Source organism: Macaca thibetana, chromosome 5 (assembly GCF_024542745.1).
Source record: "Macaca thibetana thibetana isolate TM-01 chromosome 5, ASM2454274v1, whole genome shotgun sequence".
Taxonomy (NCBI): domain Eukaryota; kingdom Metazoa; phylum Chordata; class Mammalia; order Primates; family Cercopithecidae; genus Macaca; species Macaca thibetana.
Window position 1 is genome coordinate 166,190,219 of NC_065582.1, and position 22,232 is coordinate 166,212,450.

Genomic DNA, 22,232 nt, shown 5'->3' on the forward strand with positions numbered 1-22,232 from the left:
GGGAAACGAAATGACTTTAAACTTAACAATGTTCACCATATGCATAAGTAAATCTTCAGAAGCACCTCTTGTTTTAGATTTCAAGGCTTCTCTTAGGAAGCATCTCATTGAAATTTATGTTATAGGTACCTCTGTATTTGTTTTAAAAAACAATTTGCATTATTTCAAGTAAAACCAATCCTATAAAATCTGCTACAGTATGCTATCTGAAGTTTTCTATAAAATAGCATATTTTGCGATTTTGTAATCTGCAAGAGCATTGAAGACCATGATGGAAAGCTTTGCCTCTAAAGCACAGTTTTTCCCGCAATAAAAAGGGAAGAGAGGACAAAGGACAGAGGACTTACATGAGTAATTTAGTAATAGTGAACGCCCTGGGGATGGAGAGGGCCCCTCTCTAGTCTTCCAGTTGCTTTCTTCAGACTGCATTACCCTACTGAATCTGTATACACCCTGTATAGCACAGAGGTTAATAGGCAGATCCAGGGGCCATCAGCATCAGAATCACTTGAGATGCTGTTTAAAAATGCAGATTCTTGGGTCTCATGCCATACTTAACCAGAATCCCAGGGCAGAAGCCCAGATTCTGCATTTTAAGCAAGATTTTCAGGTGATTTATTCCCTCTGTAAAGTCCCTACATTTGTAGCTCAGGAAAGGTATAGTTTATTTTGCATAGAGGAAAAAATGAGTTGTATATAGGGGTTCAGTAACTGGTTTTGAAAAATTTCTTCTAGAAGAATACCCTTTCTTCCAATAAGCATCTAATGTAGAAGTCTATAAACCAGATGAAAAACAAGGCTTTGAGGCTGAAAGGTATGGAAGATGGGGATGAGGGACAAAGGGGGTCCGATAGCAACTCACTGACATCCTCAGTGGTGTCTGTCTCATAGTGAGTGGTAACAGACCAGGAACTAACCCTCACACAACCTATTTCTAGAGCTCTTTATATAATACCAGGATCTGACGGTCAGGGTGGTGTCTAGGTCTTCCCAAAATGCTGGCAGCCCAGGAAAGCTAGGTAACCTTTCAGTCAGTCCTTGTCTAGGAAAATGAGAGCTCTGAGGAATGTAAGTGACCAAAGATAAATGCCACTGACCCAGAAAGATTAAAAAACAAAACAAATGTGTACAATTGTTAATCTGGCCTTTTCTGCCACTGGAGGTGGGACTGAGAGGCTATTTAGGAAGCCTTGCTTGACTGACTTTGAGGAAGGATCCAGTGTGATTCCTTTTCTCTACATATCACTTCCCCTTGACATCATCCCAATATTCTCAGCAGATGTCCTTGCTGCTTTATTTCTACATCCCCCACCCACCTGCAAAAAACAAACACAAAAAACAAAATCAAAACCAACAATCTCCACAAGGGCTGACAGCATGCCTGTTTCTGCTCAGGATTATCTTCTCAATGCTTGGCACACCTGGCACAAAACAGGACAGCAGAGTGCAAGAGATTATTATTAAACTACTGAATATTTCAATGAATCACTTTGTACACTAGTGTGAAATTCCCGTAGCTGGTCAGCCACACCCCCTGACATGAAGCTTACAATTATCTGCCAAGATTCTCTTTCTTCTGTCCTAAGACTCCTCAAATGTCCAGGCTTGAGAGTCTATTCTCACTATGTCTTCTCCTCACCTGAAACCTCATGGAATTTCATCTACCACTTATGAGCATATCTATCCTGATAGTCACCATCGCCCCTACTTCTTACAGTGTTAACCAGGTGGTTCTTGGTGTGTATTACACTATTTGTGGAATAGGAAGTTAAAAATATAGTTCTAGGATCTCTCACATGGATGGATCCAAGAAAAAACAGTGGACCCATGATCAAAATCATACCTCAGCTGTGAAATACAGAGGAACGCAGACAGGGAGGTCCTACCTAAGACGTTAATCTTTCTAACGGTATGTATGTCCCTTGCCTAATGTTTGGCCCTTGCCCCTAGCTCTTGAATGATAACCTCTAAGCTCTTGGAATGTCCTGCCAGATAGGGTATCCTTGTCAACATGGGAGTTTCGGGCAACACCAGGTAGTCTATACAATGTGATTTATGATGAGAACTTTGGTTCACAGGGTATTAGTTCGACTTCTAGAGAGGGTGCAGACTAATGTCAACCACACAGGCAGGCAGTCTTGCCTGCATGACAGACACCAATAAAAATCCTGGACACTAAGGCCCAGGTGAGCTTCTCTAGTTGGCAATACTCCATGCACGTTGCCACACATTGTTGCTGGAAGAAGTAAACACTGCATGAACAACTCCACTAGGAGAAGAAAACTGAAAACTCCATGCCCGGTATCTCTTGGACCCTGCCCTATGTGCCTCTTACCTATGCTGCTTTTAATCTTTTTTTGTTATAAGAAACCGTAACAGTGAATAACAGCTTTCCTGAGTTCCATGGATCGTTCTGGCAAATCATCAAACCTAAGAGTGGTCTTGGGAACCTCAGGAGCTGCACAGGGTCCCAGTAAATATTTATAGTAAGGACTAAAGTTACACAAATCAGGAAAAAGTCTCTTCCTGAATGCAATTTACAGATTCACTAAAACATCACGATGAAAACCAAAAATACTTAAATGTGTTTGGTAATATATGATTACACAAGACAGCATATGAGCACTGCTTATAATTCATAGTTATTCAACATGAACATAATACCATCTTACTGTTCGTTAGCTTTTATCCATTCAACTTTTTTTTCTTTTTTTTTGACCAAGTCTTGCTCTGTCACCAAGGCTGGAGTGCAGTGGCACAATCTCGTCTCACTATAACCTCTGCCTCCCACGTTCAAGCAATTCTCCTTCTTCAGCCTCCTGAAGCTGAGACTACAGGCGCATGCCACCACACTTGGCTAACATTTTGTATTCTAGTAGAGATGGGGTTTCACCATGTTGCCCAGGCTGGTCTGAAACTCCTGAGCTCAGGCAATCCACCCACCTCCACCCCCAAAGCACTAGGATTACAGGCGTGAGCCACCAAGCCTGGCTGGTTTACTTTTTATTATAACCCTAAACTCTGCTCATGTAGCTGTTTTCCATTAAAAAAAAAATAATAAAACTAATACTGTCCATTAGTAAAATGTTTTATGAATGAGTTCTATATTTTTTGTTAAGGATAAGATTTTTAAAGTTTTGAGTTAAAGATTTGAAGTTGTTAAATCATAAAGAGAGATGATTGGTGCATGATACATACAGCCAATCATTATCTAATCTCTGCAGTACTTACGCTTGTAAGCAGATGCTTCAGATGGTCGTTTAGAGAAGGACCAACAACAACACTTAGCTGAACTAGGGCATTCAATCCTCTTTCAAACACTTCATCATCCGAATGGACCTGTAAGGTTGGTTAGTTGGGGATGTAGGGGCATCAGGGAAGAGAAGAGAAAAGGAAAGAAAAGATAGATTAGACAAAAGGGTAAGCAAGTAGAGAAAACGGTAAGATTAAACATCTAAAATCAGAAGATAGTCAACAAAACCTAGAATTTTAAAAATAACCTTCAACACAGGACATCTAGAAGCAAAAAGAAAATTTTCCATCTGATTGAAGCATTAACTAAAATATATCTAGCATACAGAAAGACTGATTTGAGGTTGATTACATCCTCAAATTACTTAAAATGTCCCTTTTTACCTTTAGTACATCCTCTAAAGATGTCTTCAAGTATGTAGTTATCTGGCCCTGAGTAACAGTTCCCTAATTCTGCAAATATGTCACAATCACAGATAAAGAAGTAATTTGCATATAATTTGGAGGAAAAAAGACACAATATTTTAAATACATTACAGCTTTCTTTTCTATCATATGTTTTCAACTATAAAGTACAATGAAATACATGACATACCAGAGCTGCCTTTAGCACAGGAATCAGTCTAGGTAGCAAAGGAACAGCTTTTTCAGAAGCACCTCTGACCAAAAGTAATTCTCTAAAGCCCTCCTTTGACACAAAGGTGTATGGATGCTTGGTTTCTCTCAGACCCTGCCAAAGACCAAGAGGAAACATGATTTACTACCCATTTCATTATGGTAATAACAGAAAAATTGAATGTTTACTTGCTTAAACAAAAATCAAGTTTCATTCTTGTTTTCCTAATCATAATTACAATTTCAGCAGTTACAATTTCAGTTACACTGAGAAACTGTGAGACAAAGGGTCCCTTGGTATCCCAAGGGAGACTGGTTCCAGGATCCCAATGGATACCAAAACCTGTGGATACTAAAATTCTTCATATAAAATAGCACACTATGTGCACATACTCTCATATAGTTTAAATCATCTCTAGATTACTTATAATCCTATTACAATGCAAATGCTTCATAAATAATTTTTATATTGTATTTATTTGTATTTTTTATTGTTGCACTGTATTTTTTTTAATAGTTTCTATCTGCAGCTGGTTGAAACCCTAGATGTGCAACCCATGGATAGGAAGGGCCAGCCGTACAGGAGACAGGAGTAATCTCTACTCACAGAAGGGAAGGAAGGGAGAAGAGAAAGAACAAAATAAGAAAAAGGAAAAGAAAAGAAATGAAAAACAGGGGAGGCAAGAAAAAATATAAAAAGAAAGAGAAAATAGGGAGGAAGGAAAAAGCAGGAAATGGAAGGAGGAAAAGGAAAGGTAAATGAAAATACAGAAAAAAGAAGGGAAACTCACTAGGATAATAAAAACATTTTGTTACGTACACTCAAACACTTTCTGAAAGCAGAGCATATTACTCTGTTTATAACCACTCCTTTATGAATGCACGGCTATGAGACCCACTACATTTAGTGATTTTATGACTTAATAAGTTTCTAAAATAAATTTCCTTCATATTTAAGTATTTTATATTAACATATTTAGAAAGCAAGTATTATACTATATGCATTTTAAAGGCATATTAAGATTTTAAATATCATTTGTAATACTGAAATGCAGTATGAAAATATTTTTTAAAAACTGCAGATCATATCTCACTATGCCTTTCACCCTAAATGCATTAGAAACAATTAGCTAGGACTCTTTTATGATTTTACCAATCACAGTGAGTCAAGATAAAAGGGCCATCTGACTTTTTTCAAAATGATAAAGCAAAACAAACAAAATCAACAGTAAACTCCTTCAGTTTGACTAATTATCTATGAAGTAAATAAATATAATCAGCTGCAAAATCATGCTTAGAAATACTAATTTTCAACTAATTTGTCCTTCAGACCTAAATATCTGCTTCCAAATAGTAATGAAACATTTCCCTTCCTCAAAGGTGTCATGCTTTTGAAAACCATCCTGCCAAGCACATGGGTATCATTTTGGATCACAGGTTCTATCATCTTAGCAGTGTCCTGTATCCTATTCATTTTAGAGATAACTCTCAGATTAAAAGCTGAAGTGGATTTCAGCCATGGTTCTTCTGTCACTACTTATCTGTTAGAAAATGAGGCCAGGAGAAAGACAAACATATACTCAATACAGAAAGAAAAGCATTGACATTTGGACAATAGGTACATAAAAAGCTGACTTTAAGCAGAAGTTAGAGTCCCTTTAAAGATATCCCAAATTAAAGCACTCCCTGTACAATGTGATTAGCTACAGTACACTTTCCAAGCTATCACCAGTTTTGATTAGTCTAAAACAAAAAACAAAAAACAACAACAACAAAAACATGGTTTGCTACCTGGTAAAAAAGGCTTAAAGTTTAAATAAGAACTAAGGAAACATCACAAATTGTGTGTGTGTGTGTGTGTGTGTGTGTGTGTGTGTGTTTTGAGACAGCATCTCACTCTACTGTGCCTGGCTAACGTGAATTTTTTTTTCTTTTGTAGAAACAGGGTCTCCCTATGTTGCTCAAGCTGGTCTCAAACTTCTGGGCTCAATTGATCCTCCTGCCTTGGCCTCCTAAAGTGCTGGGATTACAAGCATGAGCCACAGTACCCAATCTAACCTTTAATGCCAACTTCAGAACTGAATTTCAAAATAGGCTACCTGTAAAAATACACTACCTGTAATACTGAACAATAAATTAAGAAAAACAAAAACTTATAGTTTTTGCTAGTAACTGGTTAGTTTACTCTTAAGAGAGTAAACATTATTTGGAAAATTAAAGGAGGAACTAGAGACTTTGATGTTTCATTTTAATTAAAGAATCTCAATTGGAAAAATTACTTTTTTCTCTTCTGCTCCCACTTGGTCCTCCCCACAGGTTTTATAGGAAAGGCAAATGATATTAACCTAAAAAGGTACTGCCATGTTTATAGAGTAAGTTACACAGTAGTAACTAATCTAAGTAAAACTATCAGTGAAAGAACTCAGGTGTTTTATTACTAATATCACCCAAACTCGAATCATTTGTTTCTTACTAATGACAACAAAATGATCCTTAACTTTTAACAAGGCAAGTAATTAAAAGTTTAAATACAAGACAGCTGGTTAATTCATTGCTCTACTTCTGATTCTAATTCTAGGAATAAAATTCATAGAAGATAGCAATGATTCACTTGAAGCTAAGACTCCACCAACATTTTTCCTGACACAAATGTTAAAACTATATAAAGAAAGCTATCAAAAGTTTTTTTTTTTTTTAATAGCTTATAAAACTACCTCCATGATATTGTACTGGAAATGTACAAGTAAAGCAGAGAGCTGGAGTGTTCTCCAAAAGAACACTTAGGTAGGTAGTCTCAATTCCCTAAGAAACACATCATGTCAACACGATTGGTTGTACACAGAACCACTTACCACTATCTCACAGTTTTCAGTTTAATCCCGGATGTTTCCCTGATTTCACTACTACCAAAAAATCTCTCTCCTCATTATGAGTCCATGTATTTTTTTAAATAAGTACAAATATTTCATCCAGTTATCTATAAATCCCTATGCAGACTAATTCCATGTTTACGAAGCTGATTAATCAATTTCAAATAACTATATAAGAATCATAATTATTTCCTAAGGGGGTGTGGTGTTTCAATGCCTATTGTGTGCTTCCTTTTTCAAAAGCACAGAATGAAATTTACTGACAAGCTACAAAGTAACATTTAATGCAATTTTTAACATTTTTTTCCTAATAGAAGAGATAGCATATTTACCTCGGCTAAAGTAATAAGAAGTGGATCAAATGAAAGACTTTCAGGAGGACATTCCCACTGTAATCTGTGTTTTACTGAACCATGTACCAATCTAAAATATAAAAGTCAGTGAATGCAACAAGAAAAATATAATTCTATATTAAGCAGGTATCATCTAACATAGAGCATAACCATATTAGAACAAGGACATTTTACAAAGCAATGTCAATAATCCTACAAAATCCTACTCTTTCAGCAAAAGTGACCCCACATGTGTTAAGGTTATAGTTTTGGTGCTTAAGCATGTTGCTGTCTGTGAATCTTAACGCAAACGTTCCAGGTGATATCTTTTGGTAATATGACACAGTAGGTAATCTACAGAAATGAAAAAATGCAAACAAAATGTAGTAATTATTAAAAATGTTGTACAAGGAACATTCTTTTTCAGATATAGATCATGTAACCCTAACACTAACAACCTGAAGGCAAAACCAAGTTTTCTCCCTGTTAAAGAGAAGAAAACTGAGGCCAGGAAGGTAAAATGGCCCATTCAGGGTTACAAAGTGGTGGCCCCTGAATTAGGGTTTCTGCCTCTTTTAACTGTTTTTTTTTTTTGCTTTGTTTTGTTTTTGAGATGGAGTTTCGCTCTTGTTGCCCAGGCTCAAGTGCAATGGCACGATCTTGGCTCACCGCAACCTCTGCCTCCCAGGTTCAAGCAATTTTCCTGCCTCAGCCTCCTGAGTAGCTGGGATTACAGGCATGTGCCACCACACCCGGCTTGCCTTTTTTTTTTTTTTAGTAGAGATGGGGTTCCTCCATGTTGGTCAGGCTGGTCTCGAACTCCTGACCTCAGGTGATCCACCTGCCTTGGCCTCCCAAAGTGCTGGGATTACAGCCTTTATTGAGGAATAACTGATTTGCAATAAATTGCACATATTTAATGTATACAATTTGGTATGTTTCTATGTACAAATACACTCAAGGAACTATCATCACAATCATGATAGTGAACTTAATCCATCAACCTAAATGCTTCTCTGAACTCCTTTGTAATGTTCTCAACTTCTTGACTCCTTTAGGCTTATTTTCATAAGAGCAAGACGTCTCTGTAAAATTGTTTTTACATTTTTGCAACAATAAATTGTTGAGGGGTGGGGAGTAGAGAGTTAAGAACCTTTAAATAGGGTTTCAAATCAGAATCTAAATATGAAATAACAATAAACTGAAGAGTATTTATTGAGCTTATTTTTCACTCCAAATCTGAAAATACCACTAAAAAACTAGATTTCTTTAACTTTGGAACAAAAATAAATAAATGCTGTAATCCTTTCCACAATCAAAATAAAATTTTCTATCATCTAGAACAGGCTAAAACTGGATGCACTCTGAAGAAATGCTTTATAGAAATAAATCATAAAATGATATATTATCCATAGTCTGTATTTTTAAAAAAATAGTTCTGACATCTGTCTAGAAAGGCAGCAAGAATTATATCCAAAAGGAAGCAAAAACGGCCATATGTATTTATTATGAAACAGAAACAATTTCATTAAATTGACAACTTTCATTTTACCAACAAGATAGGATTTTCTAATTTGCAACTTGCCCAAGCCTGTGAATGCTTAAATTGCTTATTTCAGAAAAAGGGTTTACGTAAATTTCTTAAACTAATTGATGGTTTATCATATATCCCAATAACTGTATTTTGGAATTAAAATGTTATCTTCAACAACATCCAGGGATCTATAACAGTCCAAAAGAAAGTGTGAATACAGTCACCTTTATTTCAACCTCACTAGTAAATAAAACTTACAATACATTTAAACTAAACTGTATTGATTTTACTCAATGATTTTGAATAATTTGGTCAGTTATAAATTGTATTGATTTTACCTGCAAGGAATACCTCCTTTAGAGTAAATAGCTGCAAATGCAGAAGGCGCTCGTGACTGTTCACCAAACTAAAATAAAAAATGAAAATATTACTATCACCCATACTTCTGAGGTCAGACGCACACAGCCATCTTGCTTTTCAAACCACCAAGCTGGTATCAAAGTGTACCATTTCTACCCAGCAACACAATTGAGAAAAATTGTCAATTCTCTATTAGAATACCACAACTACACTTTGTACATCTTGTTTCCCCTAACGATTCAGAATGCTTGAAGGCGGCTGAAACCACATATTGATAGTTCTACCCTCTTCCCACTGTGACCCTTCAAGGTGAGGACTCTATGGAGAAGGGGTGTTAAGTACAGGAAAAGTATATTTGTTTTTTGCCTCCTGCACATCTCCTACTTTGTCCTCCAGCCAAATACAGATGGTGTAGGTAGTCACATTTCTCCAAACTGGCTTTAGGCTTCTATAAAAAACAAAGGATTACACTGGGCAGGAGGGAGAGAATTGAAGATGGAGAAGATTCTCACAAATACATGCCTGGATGTATTCTTTTAGATATATAACTTCATAACCTTTCAGTTTTGCGATATCTGAATAGATTGATTTTATACCTACTCTCAAAGATGATTTAAGGGATGGTTAATCTCAACAATCAAACAATCACAGCAAAAATAATTTCAATATAATTAATAAGAGACTTAAAGAGGATTTAGGAACAAAAAGTAAGTATTTTATCACATGGTACTTTTAATATATAATCAAATGAAAAAATAGTTGCCTGAATTACAAAATATAAATTGACTTGTTTTAAAGACATAACTACATAATGTTTTTTAAGTCACACACAGTGGTAGTTTTAAAATGTCCTTAAAAAGTTTAGAATCAGCTCTTTTTTCCTCTGGAAAAGCATGAGTTTTGAGTAAAAGCACACAGGAGAAAATTCATTCAAGTTAAATTATAGTGAAAGACTGATTTCTGGCCGGGCGTGGTGGTTCAAGCCTGTAATCCCAGCACTTTGGGAGGCTGAGGCGGGTGGATCACGAGGTCAGGAGATAGAGACCATCCTGGCTAACATGGTGAAACCCCATCTCTACTAAAAATACAAAAAATTAGCCAGGCATGGTGGCAGGTGCCTGTAGTCCCAGCTACTCGGGAGGCTGAGGAGGCAGGCAAATGGCGTGAATCCGGGAGGCAGAGCTTGCAGTGAGCCCAGATCACGCCACTGCACTCCAGCCCGGGCAACAGGGCAAGATGCCGTCTCAAAAAAAAAAAAAAGATTCATTTCCAGAACTCAATCCATGTTATGTGTAACAATTCACAAGAGGAATGTTTCACTTATCTAGTTACAATTTCTGCTAAGAAATACAAGTTTTAAAAATTATTTTCAAGTAATAAACATATTAGGTAAGAAAGTTATTTGAAAAAAGAGAATAGAAGATGGAGAAGATTCTCACAAATATATGCCTAGATGTATGTATTTGAAAAAAGTGCTCCACATATTGGGGAAAAAATTAAGACAAATTAGTACTATACTCTCAACATATTTTACTTCTACCACCTGCAAGCAAACGATCTTTTTGGCCCTTACAGATCATGAAAATAATCCCTAAATTTTCAAAATACCCACAAAGACTACATTTCTGATTGAAATGTTAAACAATTCCTTTGCCTTTCTATTTTGTTCTAGAGATAATCATGGTTTCATCTTCCACGTCCCATAAAATCAGAATTTTTTTATGAATGGATTACTTTTATTCATTTTAACCAAATTTTACCAAGTCTAAAGGGAAAAATGTTATCCCATTCAATTTTTAATAATTTCAGGCCATAGTTCAACTCTGCATTAATGTTATATACCATACTATACTGAATTAGCATTTCAAAAAGTTTAACTCAAATATTTAAAATATTAATGTGCATAAATCACAATAGTGAATTCACATAAAATGAACACACCTGTTTGTTAACAGAGTTGAAAAATCTGAAAGTTTCCAGCATACCAGATGCCTCCACTGCCTCTCCCAAATCCCTACTACCTTTCGTCCAGAGGTAAATATTATTCTGACTTCCAACTCATTTTAGATTGGTAGCCTTTACATATCTTAGACATGCTTATCTCAGGTCAAATTATTTAACTATTTCCCAAAACTTTCCTCAATTTTTACTAAAACTTAGGACTAAGGTCATTAAATATTATTAATTCAAAAAGTACTTATTTAAAGAGACGAAGAAAATTGAAGCGTCACCACAAACTCCCTCAACTAAATATAAGCAAAGGAAGTGAGAGCAACAAGATTATTAGGGCCTTCTTCAGGTATTCAATTTCCTTGACACTGAAGATTACAGAAAGAAGCAAAGGAACATAGCCGCTCCAACTATTTTTCACTTTTCTTTTATCAAGCCAGACACTCCTTCCATCTTGGAGAGCTCACTATACCCTTACTTCCTTAAGTACCTGCCATACTCTACCTACCATCAAAGTCAGTCAGGAGCTTCAGCCACTCTCACAATCCCCTTCGAAAGCTGAAATCACTAATATCTCACCCTGAGTTGAGCACGGGGCAAATAACACCTGGTGCTGTTGCACAGGTGTGTTCACTTCTGTTTTTTATTACATAAATCCCATGTCTATTAAATCTCATTAAATTGTTAGGAAAGGGCAAAGGAGGCTAGTACTACAATTAGGATTTCTAGTGGAGCTAATTTACAGAATACAGAGGAACAGTCAGAGACCTTTATGCAACTATGGAAGCACGAAAAGCATTCTGTGGCAACTGAATACAAGTTTATTCATTGGGAAGTAAAACAACACTGCAAATAAAATCTAAAGCTAAAGTGCAATTTTCTATGCACGACAATGCGATAACCCAAAGAGGTTAACTTCTGTGTCTCCTTACCTCCATACTCACTCCCACATGTGGCTGATTATCTCAGTACCTCATCATCATAACCACAGGCCCTTCCTCATCATTAGCTCAAAACTAGCAAAGGGACAAAACTCAAGACAGCATCCAGAATTACTCAATACTGTGTGAAATGCCTTTAAAAAATCTACTGAGTTAGGAGTAGTTTTGGACCTACCGGGTTAATTGTTTTAGGGTTCAGTTTATCACTTGGTCGAGGATGAAGTTTTCTTGCAGACTCTGGAGAACTGGTTAACAATGAGGATTTGCTTCCTTGAACTGCATTCCTGTGTTTTATCTGTGTGCTTGATGATGTCCTCTGATCATAGTCACCTGGACAAAACAGACCATCAATAAAAACCAAGTAAAAGCAATAAAGTTCACCTTGCATCCATCTGTAACACAGAAAGTGCCATTAACAAACTTGGCCTCTTCACTTAAAACACAAAGCTCTGTACCTCTTGCTCTGTTTTTCAACTGTGTACCTCCAGAGCCCCCCGATTTCTGCATTGCTTCCCTTTCACTCCTGCAGTTAAAAAAAAAAAAAGTTGATTTCAAAATTTGTTTGGAGGAGCATTTGTTATCAATACAAAGACCAAACCAGAACAGAGTATACAATTATATAATACAGTAAAAGATACACAAAAAAGTTGATATGGAGCAAAATACTGGAAAAGACTAATGAGAAAACATGAAATTATGTCAACTTCAATAGTATCAGTAACAGCAAAATAATCTTCTCCAAGAAAATGATGTACAAAAGTCAACTTTTTTTCCATTCAAATTGTCAAAATAAACTGTTAGAAACTCACTTCTAATCCTTGGCCACATCAGAAAACACAGACTAGATTTCTGAAAGGAGTGGTTGGCACATCCCCTATCATCTCAGTCAGCAGAGGCCACATTTTTTTCCTGCTTTCTAATCCAGGTCTAGAAAGTTCCAAACGTGTAAGATCCCCACTAAAGAAACTATGTTCCATTTGTAAAGCTCTGTCAAATTCTAAAAGACCCAGAGCCCAACAGTCACTTATCCCAATCCCTTTGTTTAACCACAAATTCAAAGGGCCAGTATTAGGGGTCGCAGAATCTGCTTAGGGGTCTTAGAATCAACTTTCCATCTTCCCAGCCACCCCTCCTACACTCACTTCTAGATACTTAAAGACCAGTCCAGGGCCAGGATGCTATCAAAGTTAGCAAAAGAGGAAGACACAGAAAAAAAAAAAAAAAGAAAAGAAAAAACAGATTATTTAAATGGGCCGAGGGAGGAGGAGTTTACCAGTTTTAATTCAGGTTAACGAAGGATACTCTCGACAGACCCTCTACCCCAGGAAACGAGGGGCACACTCCAAGTGCTCACGATCTCAAGGGTCCTTAGCAACGGGGTCCCAGGGCCCTAGCCACAGATCAGGAAGCAAACTGGCTTGGCCGACAGCGCGGACTGGACACCCGTACCCGCGGTTCACGGATCTGGGGACTCGTTCCTACCGCGCCTCTCTCCCGCCGCGACCGGCACACAAGCTGCCCCCCACCGGGGGCCGGGGAAGCTTATGCCCGGCACTCGGTGGGCCAACAGCCGCGGCCACTGCCACCGAGCGCCGGCGTTCGGGGAAATAAGGCTCCGCGCGGCCCGCCCCCGAATCTGGTCGCGCCGCGCAAAGACGTCAGACGCACGCTGCGTCTTCTAAACCAATAGTAAGAGGTCGCGGAGGAGCCCCGGAAGAGGGTTGCCCAGGCAACCAGCCGCCAGGCGTTCCGCGAGCAGCTCATGAACTACAGACGCTGTCTCTGGCGACAAAGGGGCACCTGGTGGAGGATGTTTTTCGACTAAGAGGTCCAGAGAGCAGAGGGACGATGACGGGTTCCCAGTCGCCTGCGCCCTAACCTCTCTCCAACCCATGCGCTTAACTCCTAAACGCTTTTCTCGCACACTTAATACGCATTGTTCCTCAACTATCTTACCCTAGATACCCGGAGAGCTGAAGACTGTGAACTCCTCCCCCGAGTCTTCAGGGGTGAAAGCCACAGCCATCTGCATGCCCAGCTGTGGGATTTTCTTGTAGTTTCCTGTCCTATCTGGCTAACTCATAAGCCTAGCTGTGGAAATTCGTTTCCTGTCGTATTGTATGAATCTCATATGTTATTGCATTCTTCACAGTATATCCGCATTTAAGTAGTAAAAAGCATGATTTTGTGCTCCACATCATAACAAAACTGATGCTGCAGGAAAATGCATGTTCCCCTGCATTGCGTTCCACCAGCAACAATTTGGGTTGTCATAGTTAAGTCCAAGCCCTTTGGACCTGTCCACTGCACTCCTCTGTAGCATCCTCTACTGTTGCCAACCCAAAGCCCTAACTTTTTGCGTAGGTAACACTAAAGTGGCATTATCTGAGCACTCGAGGCTGTGTAATCCTTTTGTGCTCGTGTAGCTCCATCCTTGCTTCCTGCCCAGCACCCCAGAAGCATCTTCATTAGACTGTGAGTTTCTTCAGGATAATGCCTTTATCTTTGCCCTTTTTGTTTCTCCGGCTTCAAGCATAATGCGGTGGGTATTCAAGAAATGCCCTCTGAATGAATAAAATGAATGAATCAATTCTGTCTATAATTTCTCTAATGTTCTGTGAACCTTGCATACAAATCTAAATTTTAAAATTTATTATAAAGTATTTACCTTTCTTTCTCACTAGATTGAAATTGTCCTTATAGCTTTTCTATCCCCAATGCCTAGCGCACTGCATGCTTAACTAACGTTTTTCTTTAAAAGGAAAAGAACAATTTTTTAAAAATCTTGTATCCTGTATCTTCGGCTACTTTTACTTTATAATCTCTCCTCTCCAGCTTCCTCAAGACCTATTATATTTTCCTTACCCTTAGCATCTTCAGTGTTGGACTCAGCAGAGCGCCTAGTTCGTGACCTTTTAACCCCTCCTCCCTGTACTGTAAGAATGATTTGTATTCAGTATTGCAGAGGAATGACATGCATATACGTTCTGGAGTTAGGCTATCTAAAACTCACCTCCACGCCTTATCAGCTATGAGTCCTTGGGGATGACAGCCCCTACAAGCCTCCATTTCCTCTTCATCATTGGGTTCTTGTGAGGCTGAAATTTAAGAGCACAAATACCTGACACATAGGAAGTACTCAATATGTATTGACTAGTGCAATTATTCAGGTGAAAGCAAATTAAGACTAACATAGAGGACATCGTAAGTGGCAAAAGTCCCATGCTATGTGTTGGTGTATGAACCATGGACAATGATATGGATTTTTCATATCTTTATAATAACCACAATTAGTATAAGCTGCTCCTAATCACAATTAAAACAGCCTCTTCTAAACTTTGTCATCATTTTAGACAATGAACAGAAAACATGCTCCTTGGCATTGCAACTCTATCAGGATATTATGCAGTAAGTGGTGAGTGCTTTCTTGAATACACTAGTTTGACAAGCCTGTGAGGCATCTTGCGGGAGCTAACTAGCATACAGTTGGATCTGCTCGTCTAGAGGGCAGGAAAGAGACCTGGGCGCACAGCTATGGATTTTAGAGCCGTCAGCATATGTAGACACTGAGTTGGGCCATAGGGGTAAAATACCTTCTGAGGAAAGCTCACAGTGTGGGAGAAACAGAGACTGATTGTGGACTTTTGTCTTCTATTCAGGTTTTAAGGTTTAATTTTCTATTTAAGAGAGAATGGGATGAGGGAAAGAAGGTGACCTATTTGTCTAGCAGTATGATAAATGATTCTGAAAAGACAGAATATGCCATATATTTTCTGTTTGCTCTTGTATAGGTACACTCTTCCCTTTGTCCTGTTATTTGCTCTGGGATGCTGATCGGTATGAACTATATCAACAAGGCTCCAATGCCTTCTGGTTTCTGACTGGGTTTGGCTGCTGAAGAACACTAATAGGAGATTAGAGAATTAGAGGAAAGTGAAGTCAGAGTATTCATTCTCCTGCTCCTATCCTTAAGGGGTTCCCTAAAGCTGGTCATACCCATAAGTGAAGGTCACATCTTTCTGCTATGGTCTGATTGTTTCTCTTCCTTCAAAATTCATAGGTTGAAATCCTAACTCCCAAGGTGATGGTATTTGGAGGCGGGGCTTTGGGGTGGTGATGAAGTCATAGGGTTGGAGCACTCATGAATGGAATTCGTGCCCTAATAATAGAGGCCTGAGAGAGAACCCTCACTCCTTCCACTATGTGAGGACACAGTGAAACAATTTCATCTGTGAATCAGAAAGTAGGCCCTTACCAGACACTGAATCTGTCGGCACTTTGATGTGGACTTCCCAGCCTCCAGAACCATGAGAAATCAATTTCTGTTGTTTATAAGCCACCCAATGTATGGTATTTCACTATAGCAGCCCAAATGGACTCAGAAACTTTCTAAATGTCAAACTTCAGTTCTAGGCACAAAATCTCAGAGGCTACTATCTCTAGATTACTGTACTGTCTGTGTGATTCCCTGTACCTTTATAAGTAAAATTTCTTCAAATTGTCCTATTTTTAATTTGTTACTCCATATTACATAACATTATGAATTAGGTAATAAATCTAACCAAAATAAACCACTCAGGATGATTTTTTTTCTCATTGTCCTGGTTCTCATTGTCTTGTGAAAAAATTATTCATTATTTATTTATTTACATTTAAGCCACCAAGCATTTTTAAGAAAATGTTGTCTTAGTTCTTGTAAAGAAAATCTCCTCGTTTTTATACTAATTACAGACAGAGCAATCATTCCCAATGATTATTCCCAAGTCCTAGCATTGAGAAATGAGATACAAGAAATTTGTATAATTTCCAGCACACTTTGTCAGGAAATGTTAGACATCATCATTATAAAGTCATTGAGTGTCCGCTTGCACATGGAACAAATTAAGCAGTGATCATGGCTCCTCAGGTGAAAGCAAATGAAATCAACATGAGTGAGCATATAAGGTAGCATTGTCCAATAGAAAAGTGATGCAAGTCACATAATACAATTTTAAATTGCCCAGTAGGCATATTTTTTAAGGTGGAATCATGTGAAAGTAATTTTAGTGGTATATTTTTATTAAGCCAATATGTCCAAAATATTATCACTTCAACTTGCAATAAATATAAACACTATTAATGTGACATTTTACATTCTTGTTATTTGTGCTAGGTCTTCAAAAGCTGGTGTGTATTTTACACGTATAGCACATTTCAGTCCATACTAGCCACATTTCAAATATTCAATAACCACAGATGGCTAGTGGCTACCGTATTGGAGAGCACAGAAAGCTATGGCCACTGAGAGTTGAGCAAACATAGAATGAAGTCAATAAATGTGTCAAATAGCTAGAGAGTTCATACTGTTTGTAAAACACACCATTAGATGTTTGAGGATCAATCCAAAGTAAAGGATATGAATTGGGTATGAACCTCAGACTACAGAGCCAGTGCAATTAACACCTTCCTTTATGATTCACAGTACTATTCAATTTCTTTTACAAATGTCTTTTCTTTCCATGAAAGAAGCTTACCCTTCCTCTCCTTGGAATTGTGTTGACAGGATGAGGCTTGGAAGAGTGTGGCATCTGGTCCTCTGTTGTCATCTGCTGGGATATACATACTTTGGTCTTTCTGGTCCTCAGTCATTTATCCTTCATTCATGTAGATTGCTCATGTCTGTTTTTCCTTCCAGGTTCTCATTGAGAGCTAATTCCAGTCTCCTTTTAACTATCCAGGAGGTAGTCTATTCTTCCAATCTGAAGCCAAATAAATTCAGCTGTTAGCTTCTACCTTGTAGAAACCATGGGAACCTGTGAGGTTGCTGTAGAGTCTTTTGTCTAGACACACTATAAGGCCATTTCTTCTCATCCTATACCCTAAGTTCATGGGTATCTAGGCCCTTATTAGTTCTGGGGCATTGCCCTGGCAGGAGGATGGAGGATGGGAAGGAAGGGCATATTGTCTCTTTGCTCTCAGATCTAGAGCTTGACTCTGACTGATGACATATTCTTCTAGCTCTTCCAAATAATGACTGGCCTTGACCTTAACTTTTTTTTTTCTTTATTATTACTATTATTATACTTTAAGTTCTAGGGTACATGTGCACAACGTGCAGGTTTGTTACATATGTATACATGTGCCATGTTGGTGTGCTGCACCCATTAACTCGTCATTTACATTAGGTATATCTCCTAATGCTCTCCCTCCCCACTCCCCCCTCCCCACAGTAGGCCCCAGTGTGTGATGTTCCCCTTCCTGTGTCCAAGTGATCTCATTCAATTCCCACCTATGAGTGAGAACATGCAGTGTTTGGTTTTCTGTTCTTGCGATAGTTTGCTGAGAATGATAGTTTCCAGCTGCATCTATGTCCCTAAAAAGGACATGAACTCATCCTTTTTTATGGCTGCATAGTATTCCATGGTGTATATGTGCCACATTTTCTTAATCCAGTCTGTCACTGATGGACATTTGGGTTGATTCCAAGTCTTTGCTATTGTGAATAGTGCCGCAATAAACATACCTGTGCATGTGTCTTTATAGCAGCATGATTTAACTTTTGAAATCCAAAGTCAAGAATTCAACTCTTAGCATCAGAACTTTATGATAACAACTCCTCCCTGAGGCAGTAAGCATAAAATAGTCCAGCTACAGTCTGCATGGAAAAAATGTCATGGGATAGCAGGAAATGTTACTTTTACAGAAATATTTTATGACATTAGTTTATAATCTGTTTTAGAATATTTTATAGAATTGTTGCCAACTTTATTAAGGTATAATTGATAAATAAAAATTGTAGATATTTAAGGTGTATGGCCGGGTGCGGTGGCTCACGCCTATAATCCCAGCACTTTGGGATGCCGAAGTGGGTGGATCATGAGGTCAGGAGATCGAGACCATCCTGGCCAACATGGTGAAACCCTGTCTCGACTAAAAATACAAAAATTAGCTGGGTGTGGTGGTGCGTGCCTGTAATCCCAGCTACTCGGGAGGCTGAGGCATGAGAATCACTTGAACTCAGGAGGCAGAGGTTGCAGTGAGCTGACGTTGCACTGCTGCACTCCAGCACGGGTGACAGAGAGAGACTCCGTCTCAAAAAAAGAAAAAAAAATTAAGGTGTACAACATGATGTTTTGGTATACATACATTATAAAGTGATGACCGCAATCCAGTGAATTAATATATCCACATATATATTCACTACATGGATATATTAATGGTAACTATATGAGGTTACCATTTTGTGGATCTATATTAATCATATAACATATTATATGTAGTATATAAATAATTATTAATATAGATCCACAAAACGGTAACCTCACATAGTTACCGTTTATTGGTAACCTCACATACTTACCATTTTGTGTGTATGATGAGAACATTTAAGATCTCCTCTTTTATCAAATTTCAAATGTACAATGCAGCATCGGCAACTAGAGTACTATGCTGTACAATCTATCTCCAGGACTTATCCATCCTGCCTAAATGAAACTTTGTAACCTTTGACCCAGGTCTCTTTATTTTCCTCATCCCCCAACTATAGATTTTTTAAAAATTCTGAGGTGTTAGTCAGAAAAAGATACTGTTTAATGAGTGTTTTATTCCACTTAGCTCAGTATAACCAATTAAATTGATGGTTAGAGGTAGATAAGAAAGACGTGGCATTTCCCCTATGTCCATTAAAAAGCAAAACATCAGCCACTGTTCAATCAGTTCCTTAAATGTTAAGTAATTAATTTCTGTTCTGCTGCTCTCAGGTTAATGAGTCTTCTTTCACTAAGTCATTTGCCAAAGGACCAAATAAATAAATAAATAAATAAAAGCCTTGATTTGACAAGTGTCCACGGTAATGTCAAGTTATAGTGAAAAACCTGTTCATGTTTCCTTCCCTGTAAATTGATAGTTAAGAGTACCCGGTACAGTCCTTTGCTGAGGAAAATGGTTGGGTTGTTCTGAAGATTCTCTTTCTAGAAGGCTTAATTTCTGATCTGTAGCTTGCAGGGAGACCTCTGCATCACTGCTACTCGCAGTTCTCTTCTCAGCTCAGCATTGGTATCGCCACCTGGCAGCTTGTAAGAAAGGCAGAATCTCAGGTCCCACCCCAGGTCCACTGAATCCAAATTTGCATTCTACCGAGATTCACCAGAGAAGGAAATGTGCTTTACAGTTTAAGAAGTGCTGATTTAAACATGTGTGAGGGAGAATTTGTGATGATAGTGAATGATTACTGTTAAATTATTATAGAAACCATAGTATCAGAATGAAGGGGAATGTCATTAAGGTATAACATAATAATTTGAGAGAGATTAAGTCAAAGATTGCACTGAGAGTAAGAACATATTGTGAGCATGAATTCTGTTTATGGATTGAATTGTGCCACCCCCAGATTGATCTGAAGTCCTAACCCCATGTACTTCAGAATGTGTTGTTAAGTTGGAAATAGGGTCATAACTGATGTAATTAGTTAAGCTAAGATGAGGTAATATTGGAGTAGGATGGGATCCCTATTCAATATAACTTGTGTCTTTATAAAAAAGGAAAATGTGGATGCATTTAGGCACACGGGGAGGAAGCTGTGTGCAGCTAACACCATGTGAGACCGGGTGATACAGCAGAAGCCAAGGAACACCAAATATTGCCAACAAGCCACCAGACACTAACAGAGTGACATGGAACAGATTTCTCATCCTCAAAAGGAACCAAGCCTGCCAACACCTTCATATCAGACTTCTGGTCTCCAGAATCGTAAGACAATACATTTTTATTGTTTAAGCCCACCCAGTTTGTGGTACTTTATTAGAGAAGTCCTAGCAAACTAATACAAGTCTGGAAAATTTTTCAGGGACTTTTAATCCATTCCATAATGTAGGTTATGATTGTATTCTGTTGAAAAGTTACATTAAACCTAGAAATAATTTCTTTCAAGTAAAACATCAATTAGTTGACAAGCATGTCAGACTTTGAACATATGATCTTGTTTTTCTATTTGTTTATTTGTTTTTTGAAACAGAGTCTCACTCTGTCACCCAGGCTGGCATGCAGTGGCACAATCTCAGCTCACTGCAAGCTCCATCTCCTGGGTTCACGCCATTCTCCTGCCTCAGCCTCCCCAGTAGCTGGGACTATAGGCGCCCGCCACCACACCTGGCTAATTTTTTGTATTTTTAGTAGAAATGGGTTTTCACTGTGTTAGCAAGGATGGTCTCGATCTCCTGACCTCGTGATCCACCAGCCTCGGCCTCCCAAAGTGCTGGGATTAGAGGCGTGAGCCTTAAGCAGACTTCTATGCAATCTGAGAGTCAATTGCTGAAACAATTGCTGAAACATGTTTATATTGAGAACATTCTGAAATTATATGTGTATAATTAATCCTATGGGGGGTGCTGAGATTCCCTTTTTGTTTCATTAATTCTTCCCATATTGTGGGAGTCATAAAAAGAACAACTCTCACTATAGTATTGAGTAATTGGACATCTGGAGCCGCTGTTTTTTTTTTTTTTTTTTTTCCTAGCATTCTTCCTACTCACATGAGGAGCAAATCTTTGCCATTACCCAGAAATGTTGAGAAAACACCTCAAATAGTTTATACATAAAAGACACACTAAAAGTTTCATTATTCTAAACCGGGGGTGTGGATTTGTCAAAGGAAATCTTTAAAATATTGTTAAAAAAGCAAAATTTATAAGAATATAAACATAAGAAATCATTGCAGGTTTGATTCAGAGTAATATATGTAAATTCAACATAACAATATGGATTATTAAAAACTCTAAACTTTGCAAAAGTGAGCCCTTTGTTGAAACAGATTTTAGATAATGAAAAAACTGTTCAGCTTGAAATATAACAGGCTTTTGAGTGAGAATATTATATAGGAACTTTATTATCCAGGAAAAACAAAGAATAATTTTTGCTATTTCTTCTTCAAAGCAGACTCTATATTCAAAGTGCACAGTTAAGTACCCAGTAAATGAGTGTTGGATTAGCTAATTCATAGTTTCACTGGGAAAGACAATAAAAGCATTGCTGTCTTAACTATGGGATCATTTCTTGAAGCTGGTTGAGCAGAAGGCAGTTTTGGCCTTTCTGCGGAGCAAATTGAAATAATGTCCTGGGACCATGTTGTGTTCATTTTCTATGACTGCTGTAACAAATTAGCATATTTAATGACTTAATACAATGCAAATGTATTATTTTACAGTTCTGGAGTCCAACTTGGGTCCATAGGGCTAAAACCAAGGTGTTGGTAGCACTGCATTTCTATCTAGGAGCTCAAAGAGGCTGGTTCAAGTTGCTGGCAGAATTCAGTTTCACCTGCTTGTGACTCTGTGATTCCCCCTTCTTGTTAGCTATAAGCTGAAGGCCTTTCTCAAATTCCAGAGGACACTATATTCCTCAT

The 22,232-nt window shown here is 38.0% G+C and overlaps 1 protein-coding gene across 4 annotated transcripts in view; it reads right to left on the minus strand.

Annotated features, from left to right (window-relative positions):
- Positions 1-12,475, minus strand: part of PACRGL (parkin coregulated like) — a 40,351-nt gene extending 27,876 nt beyond the window's left edge. For all 4 annotated transcript variants that reach the window (XR_007725777.1, XR_007725779.1, XR_007725778.1 and 1 more), the window contains exons 1-6: positions 12,310-12,475; positions 12,030-12,184; positions 8,942-9,009; positions 7,070-7,160; positions 3,848-3,982; positions 3,232-3,339 (exon numbers count right to left, since the gene is read on the minus strand). Coding sequence is in view for 1 of the 4 variants with exons in the window: in XM_050791128.1 (XP_050647085.1) it covers positions 3,232-3,339; positions 3,848-3,982; positions 7,070-7,160; positions 8,942-9,009; positions 12,030-12,184; positions 12,310-12,361 (609 nt within the window). In the remaining 3 variants the exon portion in view is untranslated. The remainder of the gene's footprint in view (positions 1-3,231; positions 3,340-3,847; positions 3,983-7,069; positions 7,161-8,941; positions 9,010-12,029; positions 12,185-12,309) is intronic.
- Positions 12,476-22,232: the final 9,757 nt, after the last annotated feature.